Source organism: Physella acuta, unplaced genomic scaffold (assembly GCF_028476545.2).
Source record: "Physella acuta isolate Inbredline_101_S28 unplaced genomic scaffold, ASM2847654v3 ptg000360l, whole genome shotgun sequence".
Taxonomy (NCBI): domain Eukaryota; kingdom Metazoa; phylum Mollusca; class Gastropoda; family Physidae; genus Physella; species Physella acuta.
Window position 1 is genome coordinate 407,501 of NW_026731879.1, and position 14,765 is coordinate 422,265.

A 14,765-nucleotide genomic window follows, 5' to 3' on the forward strand; every position below is an offset into this window, starting at 1 on the left:
CTGGTTTGTTGCTGTATGTCCACAGACTCGTGGTTGTGATGTTGTCAAATGGTGCTGGTTTGTTGCTGTATGTCCACAGACTCGTGGTTGTGATGTAGTAAAATGTTGCTGGTTTGTTGCTGTATGTCCACAGACTCGTGGTTGTGATGTTGTCAAATGGTGCTGGTTTGTTGCTGTATGTCCACAGACTCGTGGTTGTGATGTAGTAAAATGGTGCTGGTTTGTTGCTGTATGTCCACAGACTCGTGGTTGTGATATTGTCAAATGGTGCTGGTTTGTTGCTGTATGTCCACAGACTCGTGGTTGTGATGTAGTAAAATGGTGCTGGTTTGTTGCTGTATGTCCACAGACTCGTGGTTGTGATGTTGTCAAATGGTGCTGGTTTGTTGCTGTATGTCCACAGACTCGTGGTTGTGATGTTGTCAAATGGTGCTGGTTTGTTGCTGTATGTCCACAGACTCGTGGTTGTGATGTAGTAAAATGGTGCTGGTTTGTTGCTGTATGTCCACAGACTCGTGGTTGTGATGTTGTCAAATGGTGCTGGTTTGTTGCTGTATGTCCACAGACTGGTGGTTGTGATGTTGTCAAATGGTGCTGGTTTGTTGCTGTATGTCCACAGACTCGTGGTTGTGATGTTGTCAAATGGTGCTGGTTTGTTGCTGTATGTCCACAGACTCGTGGTTGTGATGTTGTCAAATGGTGCTGGTTTGTTGCTGTATGTCCACAGACTGGTGGTTGTGATGTTGTCAAATGGTGCTGGTTTGTTGCTGTATGTCCACAGACTCGTGGTTGTGATGTTGTCAAATGGTGCTGATGTGTTGCTGTATGTCCACAGACTCGTGGTTGTGATGTTGTCAAATGGTGCTGATGTGTTGCTGTATGTCCACAGACTCGTGGTTGTGATGTTGTCAAATGGTGCTGGTTTGTTGCTGTATGTCCACAGACTCGTGGTTGTGATGTAGTAAAATGGTGCTGATGTGTTGCTGTATGTCCACAGACTCGTGGTTGTGATGTTGTCAAATGGTGCTGGTTTGTTGCTGTATGTCCACAGACTCGTGGTTGTGATGTTGTCAGATGGTGCTGGTTTGTTGCTGTATGTCCACAGACTCGTGGTTGTGATGTTGTCAAATGGTGCTGGTGTATGAGTGCACAAAGGTCAATGACGTCAAACACACGTGCTATTGTTCCACACCTATATTTTCTGTTTTGTTCAGTTTTAGAATGTTTTTTTTTAAATCTCTAATTTATTTGAAGAAAATTGCTCTAGATCGATATGATTTGTTAGATTTCTAATTGACGTTCTGTTTGAGAGAAACAATAAACATGTTTGAAACTTTTCTTTAGCTTTTCTTTTTGTGCTTACAAACTGCCAAGTTGACAATGCAATAAGTAATGAATATATATGTAACATGTAATGAATATAGTGTTGTCATAAGTAAGATCTCTTGAGGGACATGGCCTAGTACCCCACCCCACCTCTATACCTCTATGTGTGCGTGTGTGTGTATAAGTGTGTGTGTGTATATAAGTGTGTGCCTGTGTGTGTATATAAGTGTGTGCCTGTGTGTGTGTGTCAAGAATATGAGCCTCAACGTTGATACAACTCTCCCTTTTAAAACTGCCAGATACCCCAACGTTGATACAACTCTCCCTTAAAGCTGCCACACACCGATCCATCACTGAGTGAGCTCTTATAAACATTTATATTCTTATATAACAGTCAGGGCTGGGGTGGCACAGACTGAGGACCCGGGGAGTCAGGGGAGTCAGGACCAGGAGAGTCAGGACCCAGGGGAGTCAGTACCCGGAGAGTCAGGAACAGGAGAGTCAGGACCCAGGGGAGTCAGGACCTGGAGAGTCAGGACCTGGAGAGTCAGGACCAGGAGAGTCAGGACCTGGAGAGTCAGGACCAGGAGAGTCAGGACCAGGGGAGTCAGGACGAGGAGTCAGGACCAGGGGAGTCATGACCAGGGGAGTCATGACCAGGGGAGTCATGACCAGGGGGTCAGAACCAGGGGAGTCAGGACCAGGGGAGTCAGGACCTGGAGAGTCAGGACCAGGAGAGTCAGGACCTGGAGAGTCAGGACCAGGAGAGTCAGGACCAGGGGAGTCAGGACCAGGAGAGTTAGGACCAGGAGAGTCAGGACCTGGAGAGTCAGGACCAGGAGATTCAGGATCAGGGGAGTCAGGACCAGGGGAGTCAGGACCAGGAGAGTCAGGGGAGTCAGGACCAGGAGAGTTAGGACCAGGGGAGTCAGGACCTGGAGAGTCAGGACCAGGAGAGTCAGGACCAGGGGAGTCAGGACCAGGAGAGTCAGGGGAGTCAGGACGAGGAGAGTTAGGACCAGGGGAGTCAGGACCTGAGGAGTCAGGGGAGTCAGGACCAGGAGAGTCAGGACCAGGGGAGTCAGGGGAGTCGGGACCAGGAGAGTCAGGACCTGGGGAGTCAGGAACTGGAGAGTCAGGGGAGTCAGGACCAGGAGAGTCAGGACCAGGAGAGTCAGGACCAGGGGGTCAGCACCAGGGGAGTCAGGAACAGGGGAGTCAGGGGTCAGTACCCGGAGAGTCAGGACCAGGGGAGTCAGGACCTGGAGAGTCAGGACCAGGGGAGTCAGGACGAGGAGAGTCAGGACCAGGGGAGTCAGGGGAGTCGGGATCAGGAGAGTCAGGACCAGGGGAGTCAGGAACTGGAGAGTCAGGGGAGTCAGGACCAGGAGAGTCAGGACCAGGAGATTCAGGACCAGGGGAGTCAGGACCAGGAGAGTTAGGACCAGGGGAGTCAGGGGAGTCAGGACCAGGAAAGTTAGGACCAGGGGAGTCAGGACCAGGAGATTCAGGACCAGGGGAGTCAGGACCAGGGGAGTCAGGACCAGGAGAGTCAGGACCAGGAGAGTTAGGACCAGGGGAGTCAGGACCTGGAGAGTCAGGGGAGTCAGGACCAGGAGAGTCAGGACCAGGAGAGTCAGGACCAGGGGAGTCAGGACCAGGGGAGTCAGGACCAGGAGAGTTAGGACCAGGGGAGTCAGGGGAGTCAGGACCAGGAGAGTTAGGACCAGGGGAGTCAGGACCAGGAGAGTCAGGACCAGGAGAGTTAGGACCAGGGGAGTCAGGGGAGTCAGGACCAGGAGAGTTAGGACCAGGGGAGTCAGGACCAGGGGAGTCAGGACCAGGGGAGTCAGGACCAGGAGAGTCAGGACCTGGAGAGTCAGGACCAGGGGAGTCAGGACCAGGGGAGTCAGGACCAGGAGAGTTAGGACCAGGGGAGTCAGGGGAGTCAGGACCAGGAGAGTTAGGACCAGGGGAGTCAGGACCAGGGGAGTCAGGACCAGGGGAGTCAGGACCAGGAGAGTCAGGACCAGGAGAGTCAGGACCAGGAGAGTCAGGACCTGGAGAGTCAGGACCAGGGGAGTCAGGACCAGGAGAGTCAGGACCCGGAGAATCCCACTCTGCTATTTTTTTTATTCAACCTTGGAAAATCTTTAAAACTTTTAGATAGAGTATGAGAGACAGTGTGGGATGGTGCTAGACTGCTAACACGAAAGTCTCAAGTTCGAATCCAGGTCCAAGCCAGTAGAACGTTACTGAGTCCACCCAGCTCTGATGGGTACCTAGCTTACGTTATGGTAAGTAAAGACGGTTGGGCAAAGTGCTGACCACACCTTCCCTTGATAAGCCGAGGTAAAAAAAAAACATATGAACTCTGCCTCATCTGCCCAATGGATCGCTAGGTCTAAAGAGGACGCTTCAATTTGTTGAGAGACGGTATCAACTGATCGACTCAATTAAGTCTCTTTTCATTCCATTTCCAACCAACTGCATTGTTTTAACATCGATGGTTTTGAAAGATAGTCTGGAAGAAATACTGCCTGGAAAATACCAGAGTATCAGAAATATCATAGTAAGGACTTTAAAAATTGACCTGTTAACCGCCCAAATTTTACCTATTAAAGGGGCGCAACTGCATTAAGAAATATAACTTTTCATTTTCCCAGTCTTCGACTACACACAAAAATAAATAAAGAAAACATTTAGATACAATAACCATTCATTCAAAATTCACGCTAAACTGTTTTCAAATAACTGTGAAAATTAATTAATAATGACAATTAATTAATATTTGATTGGTGCCAGGTGGCTGGTGTATATAAAACAAATGCATCAAAGATAAACAAAGCACTTCATTAGTGAGTTTAGTGCGTATTTTTCAAAGCACAAGAGTACTTACTTTTTAAGGGGGTAGGCGCCGAAAAAAAAGCAACTTTTCAAAAAAATTCATAAAAACGTTTTAATAACAATCTTTTATTTAATAATGCGCTAAAAAGTAGAAAATAAATAGTACACTACTAATTAAATAACTATAAAGAAAAGCGTGAGTTACTTTAGTATCTATTGGATACCTTTACTAATATTTAGGAAGAGACTCACGCTTTTTTATGGTAATGTAAATAGTAGTTTATAATTTATTTTCTACTTTTTAGTGCATTATTACATAAAAGCTTGTTATTAAAACGTTTTTATGCATTTTTTAAGTACTTAACATGTTTTATTTACACTAGAGTTGCATGACTAAAAACCATTACGCACCTACTGAACGCGATGACGCGTATCTAATAGCCGTGAATAGTTTGACGAGACAGCCTACTAATTTGGACAAAATATTAATTAATTCATAAAAAATTAATCAGGGAAGCCAATTAAGTCAAATTATATGTCATGTTGCATTGTCTTCATGTCTTGACCCACGTACCAACTGCGAACCGTATCTGTCTGTTAGAAGTGCCCGTAATTTCGCTCGGCCGTTTCGATCTAGACTGACGACAGACTGACGACAGAGGAAGTGAGTTAAATAAAAGAGTGTAATAAAAGCGTGTAATGATCCAAACCGGCATCTTTTGATAACCAACGAACCCAAGTGGAATCAGCGATGGATAACATTTTAAAATCTTTTATAAACAACCTGTCGTACGAGTTGCAGTAGATATTTTGAGTAACTTTAACGACAAAATGTAACAATCCCGTGCATAGAAAATATAAAAGCTATATAAAAGTAAAACTTGACCATTGTCTGCCCTCAAAAACGTCTCCAAACATAGACGACATTTCGTGTTGTGGAAAAAAACTGGCGAGATTACAACAAATGCCATTTTTAAGGAATTGTGCATTTTAAACTAAAACTGCATAACTAAATGCTCTTAAAATTTAAACAGACCGCACGAAAAGTAAAATATAACTTTTGGCAACTGTGTGCTTGTACGCATTTTCTTTCATTTTCGAAAGTTAGTTACACCATTACCTTTGACCCATAGGTAACGTCACAATGGCTGACGAAAAACTAGAAAATGTTCGCAAAGCATTGACAGATTTTCCCGACTTTCCAAAACCTGGCATCGTGTTTAAGTAGGTAATATTATAGTATGGGAGTAATGGTATAGACTCGTCAAAAGTAGACTAGAAAAATAAAATATGACTTTTGGCTACTGTGTGCTTGTACGCATTTTCTTTCATTTTCGAAAGTTAGTTACACCATTACCTTTGCCTTTGACCCATAGGTAACGTCACAATGGCTGACGAAAAACTAGAAAATGTTCGCAAAGCATTGACAGATTTTCCCGACTTTCCAAAACCTGGCATCGTGTTTAAGTAGGTAATATTATAGTATGGGAGTAATGGTATAGACTCGTCAAAAGTAGACTAGATCTATATCTAGTAGGCTAATATTTATTATTTAGGCCTACTGTAGTACTGTAGGCCTAACTGTTTGAGTTTGATCATGGGCCATCATGGGTCCAGTGAAGTGAAGTCCTGAAGTAGGCTTTTTAATGAGAATTACAGAATGATTTTTTTTTATTAAAAATGTATCAATAATAGCTTAGAACACTAGTAAACTAAGCTAATTTAGCATATTTTAACTTTCTGTGCAAAGTCATTATTACTGAAAAAAATTCCAAAGTCAGGTCAGCCTGTGGCACCCTCCACTGAACGTGACAGAAGGAAAAAAAAAACTTCACCCGTGACCTTCTTTAAAACAGAATTTGCTTTTGTTTTATTTTTATTTTTGGTAAACATGTGCTTAATCTTCTTACCCAATAAGTGATAAAAATTTGAAAATTAATTTTAATTAGGCCTACTGTTGTAAAGTAAGATAACAGCTTAATAAACACATGCTTTCTTGAGGGCGTGTGGCCCGGGTGTGGCACATTGCAATTATAACTTTATATTTCTGTGTTTTATGACTATATTTGTTCACAATCAGCATGCTAATTTTAAAATTGATAAAGGGTAAGTATACCAAGTTACAAAATCTGCAATCTATCATACTTTCAATTTAAAAAATAATAAAAACGATCATCAACGAAGAAAGCGTAAACATTCTATTTTTAGGTGTGACATAAAAAACAGTCATAAATCTAGCCAAATGATTGGATTCTTGCGCTGCACACATTTTCCCGCGCCTCGTTTTCATCAAACAAGAATATAATAAAATGGCATTATTACTTACACCCTCAAAAGCACTGTTGTCACCCTAATTATATTAAACAATTCTATTTTTATTTGATAGTAAAGATGTTATACAAATTGTATATTACAATAAAGTTATTGAAGAACGCACCTGCTTTAGTTTATTCGACTTGAAACGCAAGCTAAGTAAGCGTGACTTTCTCTCGACGGCCTCGTTAAATACAAATAAAGAAATTAGGTCAAGCTGCCATTATTAAAATGTTAATTATTCGCCCCGTAAATACATGGGCAGTTTCGAGTAAAAATCTATCCGATTACGATACAATCCTTAGTTTTAACTATCATGTACTTCATGAGAAAGAAATGATTCGATATTTTATATGGCCGCCCAAAACACGGGTGCTTCAAAACCGCGAGAACGAGATTTCACGAATCGAAAAACCTATCCTGAAGGAAGAGAGAAGACGAAGAGTGTAGAAAGTAGTAGATCTAGTCTACAAGTATCAATCAATAATATTAAATTAATAAGCTAGCGCACTAGTAAACTAAGTCAATTTAATTTAGCATATAGGCCTTTTTATTTAAATTAATTAAGTTTCTGTGCAAAGTAATTATAACTGAAAAAAAATTCCAAAATGAGGTTCAGCCCATTAAGTCTGATTATGAGTTAATGTCACTAATGAAGAAAAAAACTACTAGACCTGTGACCTGATTTCATGGGTGGATTTCTTGCTTATTTTTAAAGATTCTTCAATAAAACTTCGGCATATTAAAATATCTTATAAATGAATGTAGGTAGCTAAAAGTCAAGGGTGTTGGGAAATTGCGAGGCGCGAAAAGCTTAATTGTGAGGCGGTAAACTGCAAGGGCGCGAAAATGGTTGGTCACGTGACTTTTGTCTTGCATATTACCACAACCCGATACTTACCGCTGGGTGGTGTTAAAATGCAAAGGTATCTGCAAAAAATTTACCGCACTCGATTTACAGTGAAATTTGATGAAGACTTTAAAGACGTTTCGTTTACATTGTTAAAACTTCCAATTTTTCCGTTGCTAGACATACTGATGCTTTGTCAACTTCATCATATTTTGTGTTGACTTAGAATACCACCTTGTTCAAAAGTGCCCGAATTACAGTCGACGATAGATCAACTTCTTTCTTTTGTGTGGAAGTCAGAGGCAGCCTGATTAGAAGATCACTGTGTCCAAAACTGCTGCCACCGCAAACATATTTTGTATTGTTGCATAGAAATTTTGTATTATACCCGCCGCCTACGATTTTTTTCTAACTTGTGTGTGTGTGTCTGTAAACACGATAACTTGAGTACTGTTACAGCTAGGTTGATGAAATTTCATATATAAGTAGGCCTATTATATCAAAATCATAGATTTGTATCAAATTTTGAGCGATTTCCAATAACTGGAAGTGGAACTTTTTCTACTTTGAATTTTTAAAAAGCCTATAACTTGAGTACTATTTCAAATAGTTAAATGAAATTTCACATGTAAGTAAAAGATCTAATTCTCTGCCTTCTATCAAATTTTGAGTAGTTTCTGTTGACCGAAAGTAGTAATTTCCGATTTCTACAAAAAACTCATGTGAGTTTATGAAGTATTAATAATATTCCACACTATTATGCACATTTTATTTTGTGTTCACTTGGTGTGCAATTCTTTTTTGTACTAGATTTTATTCTAGTTTAAAAAGTTTAAGTATTTAAAATGGATTAAAAATCATGTCTATATCCCGAATTGCCATCCTATTTACTTGTCTTAATAAAACTAAAAACCATACAACACAGGTGATATATCTAGACCCACCTACAACACAGGTGATATATCTAGACCCACCTACAACACAGGTGATATATCTAGACCCACCTACATCACAGGTGATATATCTAGACCCACCTACAACACAGGTGATATATCTAGACCCACCTACAACACAGGTGATATATCTAGACCCACCTACAACACAGGTGATATATCTAGACCCACCTACAACACAGGTGATATATATAGACCCACCTATTTATTTGTCTACTCGTCCATCTGGAGAAAACAACCCACCAAAAGGATGAAACAAAAACATTTCTCAATAATATGTATCAAGCTACTTTTTCTTCTCGCAATTTACTGCCTCGCCATTTTACGTCTGGCAATTAACCAGCGCCCCTAGATTAGATCTATTTGTTGGATTCTACTCTGTCAACTCCTGTAAGTGTATTTTATTAAACAACAATTGGCTCAGTTTACTGAATACTCAGGATGTCCTGGAATTAATAAAAGGTCGACTCTGGGGAATTTGCAAATCCCAAACAACTTCATCTGCTTGATCCCAAAAATGAGTCATAACAATAACATGGAGAAATGTTTACAGAAAATACAATTTTTAAATTATATTAGCCATCTTAAATAGTGAGGATTAATTTAAATACTACACACTACAGCCTATGACCACTGTTAAATACATTCTTACATTTTTTTCAAGGTATACTATAGGCACGGCTCTTGCTCATAAAAAACCTACTCTTTTCACATAAGCATAAAGATTTTTTGGTGTACTAGAATGGTAATTCTCAAAATTTGCAATTGGATATTCGAATACCACAACCAGAAATGTAATAATAATGAGCCTGTGTAAAACTTAATAGATGAATTTGTCCCCTTGTTGAGTGTCCCCGCTGTTGTTGAGTGTCCCCCTGTTGAATGTCCCCCTCGTTGAATGTCCCCTCAATACTTCATCTTTCCCTGTTTGTAGAGACATCTTCCCCATCCTGCGCAACCCCAGCGTGTTCCGAGACCTGAATGAGCTGATCCTGCAGGCAGTGAGGGAGGTGTGTCCTGATGTGCAGTGTGTAGTGGGCCTAGACTCACGAGGGTTTCTCTTTGGCCCAATCTTGGCCCTAGAGCTCAACATACCTTTTGTACCTGCGCGCAAGAAGGGAAAACTACCTGGGGAGTTGGAGCAAGTGACATACATGTTGGAGTATGGCACAGTAAGTACTCGCTGCAGACAGTTCTGTTAGAGTCCACCCAATACTGGCATGTGACTGACACACAACACTTGTATCAGGAGGCAGTTGTCATTTGCCTGACATCTTCTCTCTGCAGGACTGTCTAGAGATCCAGAGTTGTCATTTGCCTGACATTTGCCTGACATCTTCTCTCTGCAGGACTGTCTAGAGATCCAGAGTTGTCATTTGCCTGACATTTCCCTGACATCTTCTCTCTGCAGGACTGTCTAGAGATCCAGAGTTGTCATTTGCCTGACATTTCCCTGACATCTTCTCTCTGCAGGACTGTCTAGAGATCCAACATTTGCCTGACATTTCCCTGACATCTTCTCTCTGCAGGACTGTCTAGAGATCCAGAAGAGTTCAATCAACACTGACATTTCCCTGACATCTTCTCTCTGCAGGACTGTCTAGAGATCCAGAAGAGTTCAATCAACACTGACATTTCCCTGACATCTTCTCTCTGCAGGACTGTCTAGAGATCCAGAAGAGTTCAATCAACACTGACATTTCCCTGACATCTTCTCTCTGCAGGACTGTCTAGAGATCCAGAAGAGTTCAATCAACACTGACATTTCCCTGACATCTTCTCTCTGCAGGACTGTCTAGAGATCCAGAAGAGTTCAATCAACAAAGGGCAGAAAGTTTTGATCATTGACGACCTCCTGGCCACTGGTGGTAAGTTCTGTCCTGGTCACGGTTGGTCAGGTGGTTGTCAGTCTAGGGTTGGTCAGGTGGTTGTCAGTCTAGGGTTGGTCAGGTGGTTGTCAATCTAGGGTTGGTCAGGTGGTTGTGGTCAGATGATGGTCAGTCTAGGGTTGGTCAGGTGGTTGTCAGTCTAGGGTTGGTCAGGTGGTTGTCAGTCTAGGGTTGGTCAGGTGGTTGTCAGTTTAGGGTTGGTCAGGTGGTTGTCAGTCTAGGGTTGGTCAGGTGGTTGTCAGTCTAGGGTTGGTCAGGTGGTTGTGGTCAGATGATGGTCAGTCTAGGGCTGGTCAGGTATATATATATATATATATATATATATATATATATATATATATATATATATATATATATATATATATATATATACTAGCCGTCCCGGCCAGGCCCTGCTCTGGCTTCTGTGAAAAACCTTTCTGTTAAAGACCATTACCTGTGTGTTTAGTAATCATCATAAACCCGGCATTGCCCACCTAAACCACAACCAACCAAAACAACATAACGCTAACACAATTACAAATACAAACGAAAACAAAAACCTAACAACAAACACAACCACAAACACCAATACAAACACAAAGAAAAAACAAAAAAAAAACAAAAACAAAAACCTAACAACAAACCCAACCACAAACACCAATACCAACCAATAACAACAAAAAAAAAACGAAAAAGCAAACGAAAACAAACCAAATCCAAACGCAAAACCAACCAAAAACACAAATACAAACCCAAAGAAAAAAACACAAACAAAAACGAAAAAAGAAAGAACAAAAACGAACCAAATCAAACCGCAACCACTAACGCAAACCCAACCTAAACACAAAGAAAACATAAACGCCACAGTCTAGCCAGGGGCGGAATTGCCTGTTTTAGCTTAATAAACGACTATAGTACCCCTACTTATTCATAGTCTTTTGCACTCACTTAAACGAATGCGCCTGTTTCAATTTAATGAACAATTATAATACTCCAAGCTTATTCGTAAAATACCTACAACATTTGCACTTGATCAATCCCCGCTAATTATGTAATTATTTTTTTTCCCAACACCAAAACAAAGTAATAAAAAGTAAATTCTTTTCCACTAATGCAATGCTTTTATAAAGGGAAGTAATTGTGTTTTCCTAATTTATCAAAGGGAAGTAAGTGCTGTAGGACTAAATAAAGACATAATTAGAATTTTTGTAAAAGATGATATTTTTTTAAAACTTGTGTTTAATGAACATGCCGAAAATTATTACTTTCAGTTTGATAAATGAAAATTATTTCCCAAAACTTTCAATATTAATTTTTTAACTCATAAATTTAGACCATAAGGACTTTAATTATCTAACACTTAAATCCATCGAAGTATGTCAACGACAAACAAACTTATTACATACAGAATTGAGCTTTATATATTAGATATATATATATATATATATATATATATATATATATATATATATATATATATATATATATATATGTGTGTGTGTGTTAATCTAATATGTATATATGTTTATCTAATAAAATATTATCATAAAATGTTTATAGTGTATTATGCTAATAAATTATGATTATAAAAATATACTTATAAAAAAAGTTTATAAATTATATAGGTCCTATAAATATGTTGTTTATGAAATATGTTTATAAAATTTAATTGTTTATAAAATAAAATAAAATGATCAAAATTTTAAAATGAATTCACATTTTTTGTCTTGTCTCAACACAAAGGTCACAGTTTTAGACAAGGCTGACCTTTAACCTTTTGTTTGCCAGGTACTCTGAAAGCTGCGTGTGAGCTGGTGGAGAAGATTGGTGGGGAAGTGGTCCACTGCTTGGTTGTGGTGGAGCTTGTGGCCCTACAGGGGCGACAGAAAGTCAGCAAGCCAATCAAATCTCTTATAGCTTGCACTGACTAGGCGGAGAACTGAACATTTTTTCTTTCATCAGTATTTATCAGCAATCAAAGTTTAGCAGATTTTTACTCACATTTGTTAACGAACTTTATTTTTTGGAAGCAGCTACATTTTTATCTTACCATATCAAGATCTATTGTTTGGATAACTTTTTTATATCATGTTTTTGTTATTGGTTATGGTTAGCCAAGCTGATATTTGTTGATTATCCAGTCTCAACTTTCATTTGATTTTGCATAATTTTTTAATTCTCTTTTTCTTGTTGTTTCATAATTTTTTCTCTACCAATGCATGTTTTTTTATTGCTAAATATTGTGTTGATGTGAATAGGTGAGCTGATCGCCTGAGTTTGGTGCCAGACTTGTCTGACCATGGAGGAGGTCAACCCCGGCCTGCTGCCCGGCACCAGTTTTCCTGCTGCTCTCATCTCTGGGGCAGCAGCTGGCACCGCGGTGGACGTTGTGCTCTTCCCCCTGGACACCATCAAGACGCGGCTGCAGTCCCAGGCTGGGTTCCTCAAGTCTGGCGGCTTCAGCAGGGTCTACTCTGGCCTGCTGTCCGCAGCACTTGGCTCTGCCCCAGGGGGAGCGCTGTTTTTCTGCGCCTACGAGACGTCTAAAAAAGTATTTGGTTCCTTGTCCACTGAGCGAAGGTTTGAGGTGGCCAGCCAGATGGCAGCTGCCTGCGTAGGGGAGGTCACCGCCTGTTTGGTTCGAGTCCCAGTGGAGGTTGTCAAACAGAGGGCCCAAGTTGAGAGGACTGGCTCGTCCATCTCATCACTGCGGTTCACGCTGCGCTCCGAGGGGGTGCGGGGGTTCTACCGCGGGTACCTGAGCACTGTTCTGCGTGAGATCCCCTTCTCCGTGATCCAGTTCCCCATCTGGGAGTACCTCAAGTCCAGCTGGTCCAGCCACAGCGGGCAGCCAATCACGGCCTGGCAGTCCTCACTCTGTGGGGCAGTGGCCGGGGGCACCGCCGCTGCCCTCACCACACCTCTAGACGTGGTCAAGACCAGGATCATCCTGGCAGAGAGGGGGTCAAGGGCAGCCAGCGGCAACGTTGTATCTGTGGTCAGGCAGGTGGTTGAGACACAGGGGGTCAGGGGGTTGTTTGCGGGGGTGGTACCCAGGGTCATGTGGATCTCTTTGGGTGGGTCCATCTTTCTGGGGGTCTATGAGAAGTTCAGGATTACAGTCAGTGCCTGGTCCTGGCCCTGGGTCTAGTGGGTTAGGGGTGGGGTCAGGATTAAAGTCAACTGCCTAGTGGTATTAATGTGTTAATCCAGAATTAGGTTGTGAGAAATTGTTGGATGTTTATTCCTGCTCAGCTGTCTTCCATTGAGCTAGGTCCTACAGTCACACAACTTTTGTGTGTCCTACAGTCACACAACTTTTGTGGGTCCTATAGTCACACAACTTTTGGTGTGCCCTACACTTGTTAATTTTGTTTTATCCACTGGCCATATGCTAGCTGTAAAATGTTAAAATATTTTTGTGAAAATGTTTAAAATTTTAAAAATATTTTTCTAAAATTCCTGAGCTAATGTTCTCACTCGCCATGTTAGAACTATCTTGAATATCCAGATTTTTTTTTTATCTGGGTAAAAAGTTGAATCAAAAGTCAAATATTTCAATAAGCATCAGAAATGGTCCCACTTGAGTGCACAACTTGCAGTAGGTGCATGTTGAAGAGGTAGTGAAAGTTGGTGAATCCATGAGACAAACTGCATGTACTGACGTTGTTGTAGCATGCCCTAGCTGTAGACACAATTCTTCAAGCAGACTGTGTTAGTGCGTCACCTGATGCCATTTGATGTTGTCAATAAACTCTTGAAATCAGATCAGTTGTCTTTGTTGATCATGTGCTGTGTCTAGATTCTTATATTAAAATAAACTTCTAGCTTTCAGGTGTTCAATAGCTTTTCTCTACCACAAAATTAGGAACAGGTTTGACAAATCTTATTTCATCAGACTTGTATCCTTTCATAAAAAACTTTTTCACTTTGTTAACACAACTTCCAAAAAACTTTTCCCCACACCTAGTTTCTCTTACCCTGATGCCAATTGGTGGTAAATTATTTCAAATACAATGACATTAACTATAATAGAAAACTATTCCAATTACAAAGACATTAACTATAATAGAAAATTATTTTAAAAAAATAAATAAATTCATAACTTAAACAGTCATCAGATTGTTTCTAAAAGTTCTTATCAGAATTAGCAGTATTTCTCCTACATTTGTAATGTGATTTATTTCTATTGCAATGGATTTTGCCAAGGGTGACTGCACTTTTTTCTAAATGTTTGGTCTGGCCTCAATGGTAGTCAGTACCTTGTTTATTTTAAGGGCAGCTAAGACCCCAGTTGCAGTTTTTCTTCAAGACTTTTTTCTCCCGGGGGGGGGGGGGGGGGCGGACACTGTTAAAAGTATATATTTTCTATATAAATTATATAAATTTAATTTTGGGGGGGGGGGAACCGAAGCCAGCGCCCCCCCCCCCCCTCCCCCCAGAAGAGATGCCTGGTAGAAACTCTGCCCAGTTGTGTAATGTGACACACTAAGCAAAATCTTCCCAGCTAATTTGTTAGAAATAAGTTTTTGTCTGGTACGGGAAATAACTACATAAATGAAAATGTGCTAATAATATTCCTTGTTATTCCCCCTGAATTGTTAT

General features: G+C 40.8%; 3 protein-coding genes across 3 annotated transcripts; all 3 read left to right on the plus strand.

Moving 5' to 3' along the window:
- The first annotated feature begins 480 nt into the window (after nt 1-480).
- Nucleotides 481-3,496, plus strand: LOC131941385 (spidroin-2-like). Its single transcript, XM_059300630.1, has 2 exons — nt 481-489; nt 1,721-3,496. The coding sequence occupies exons 1-2, from the start codon at nt 481-483 to the stop codon at nt 3,494-3,496; spliced, it is 1,785 nt and encodes a 594-aa protein (XP_059156613.1).
- A 2,017-nt stretch (nt 3,497-5,513) lies between these two features.
- Nucleotides 5,514-12,092, plus strand: LOC131941395 (adenine phosphoribosyltransferase-like). Its single transcript, XM_059300642.1, has 4 exons — nt 5,514-5,640; nt 9,224-9,461; nt 10,079-10,157; nt 11,949-12,092. The coding sequence occupies exons 1-4, from the start codon at nt 5,561-5,563 to the stop codon at nt 12,089-12,091; spliced, it is 540 nt and encodes a 179-aa protein (XP_059156625.1). The 5' UTR covers nt 5,514-5,560; the 3' UTR covers nt 12,092.
- A 364-nt stretch (nt 12,093-12,456) lies between these two features.
- On the plus strand, nt 12,457-13,926 carry LOC131941394 (mitochondrial S-adenosylmethionine carrier protein-like). Its single transcript, XM_059300641.1, has one exon. The coding sequence runs from the start codon at nt 12,460-12,462 to the stop codon at nt 13,309-13,311; it is 852 nt and encodes a 283-aa protein (XP_059156624.1). The 5' UTR covers nt 12,457-12,459; the 3' UTR covers nt 13,312-13,926.
- Nucleotides 13,927-14,765: the final 839 nt, after the last annotated feature.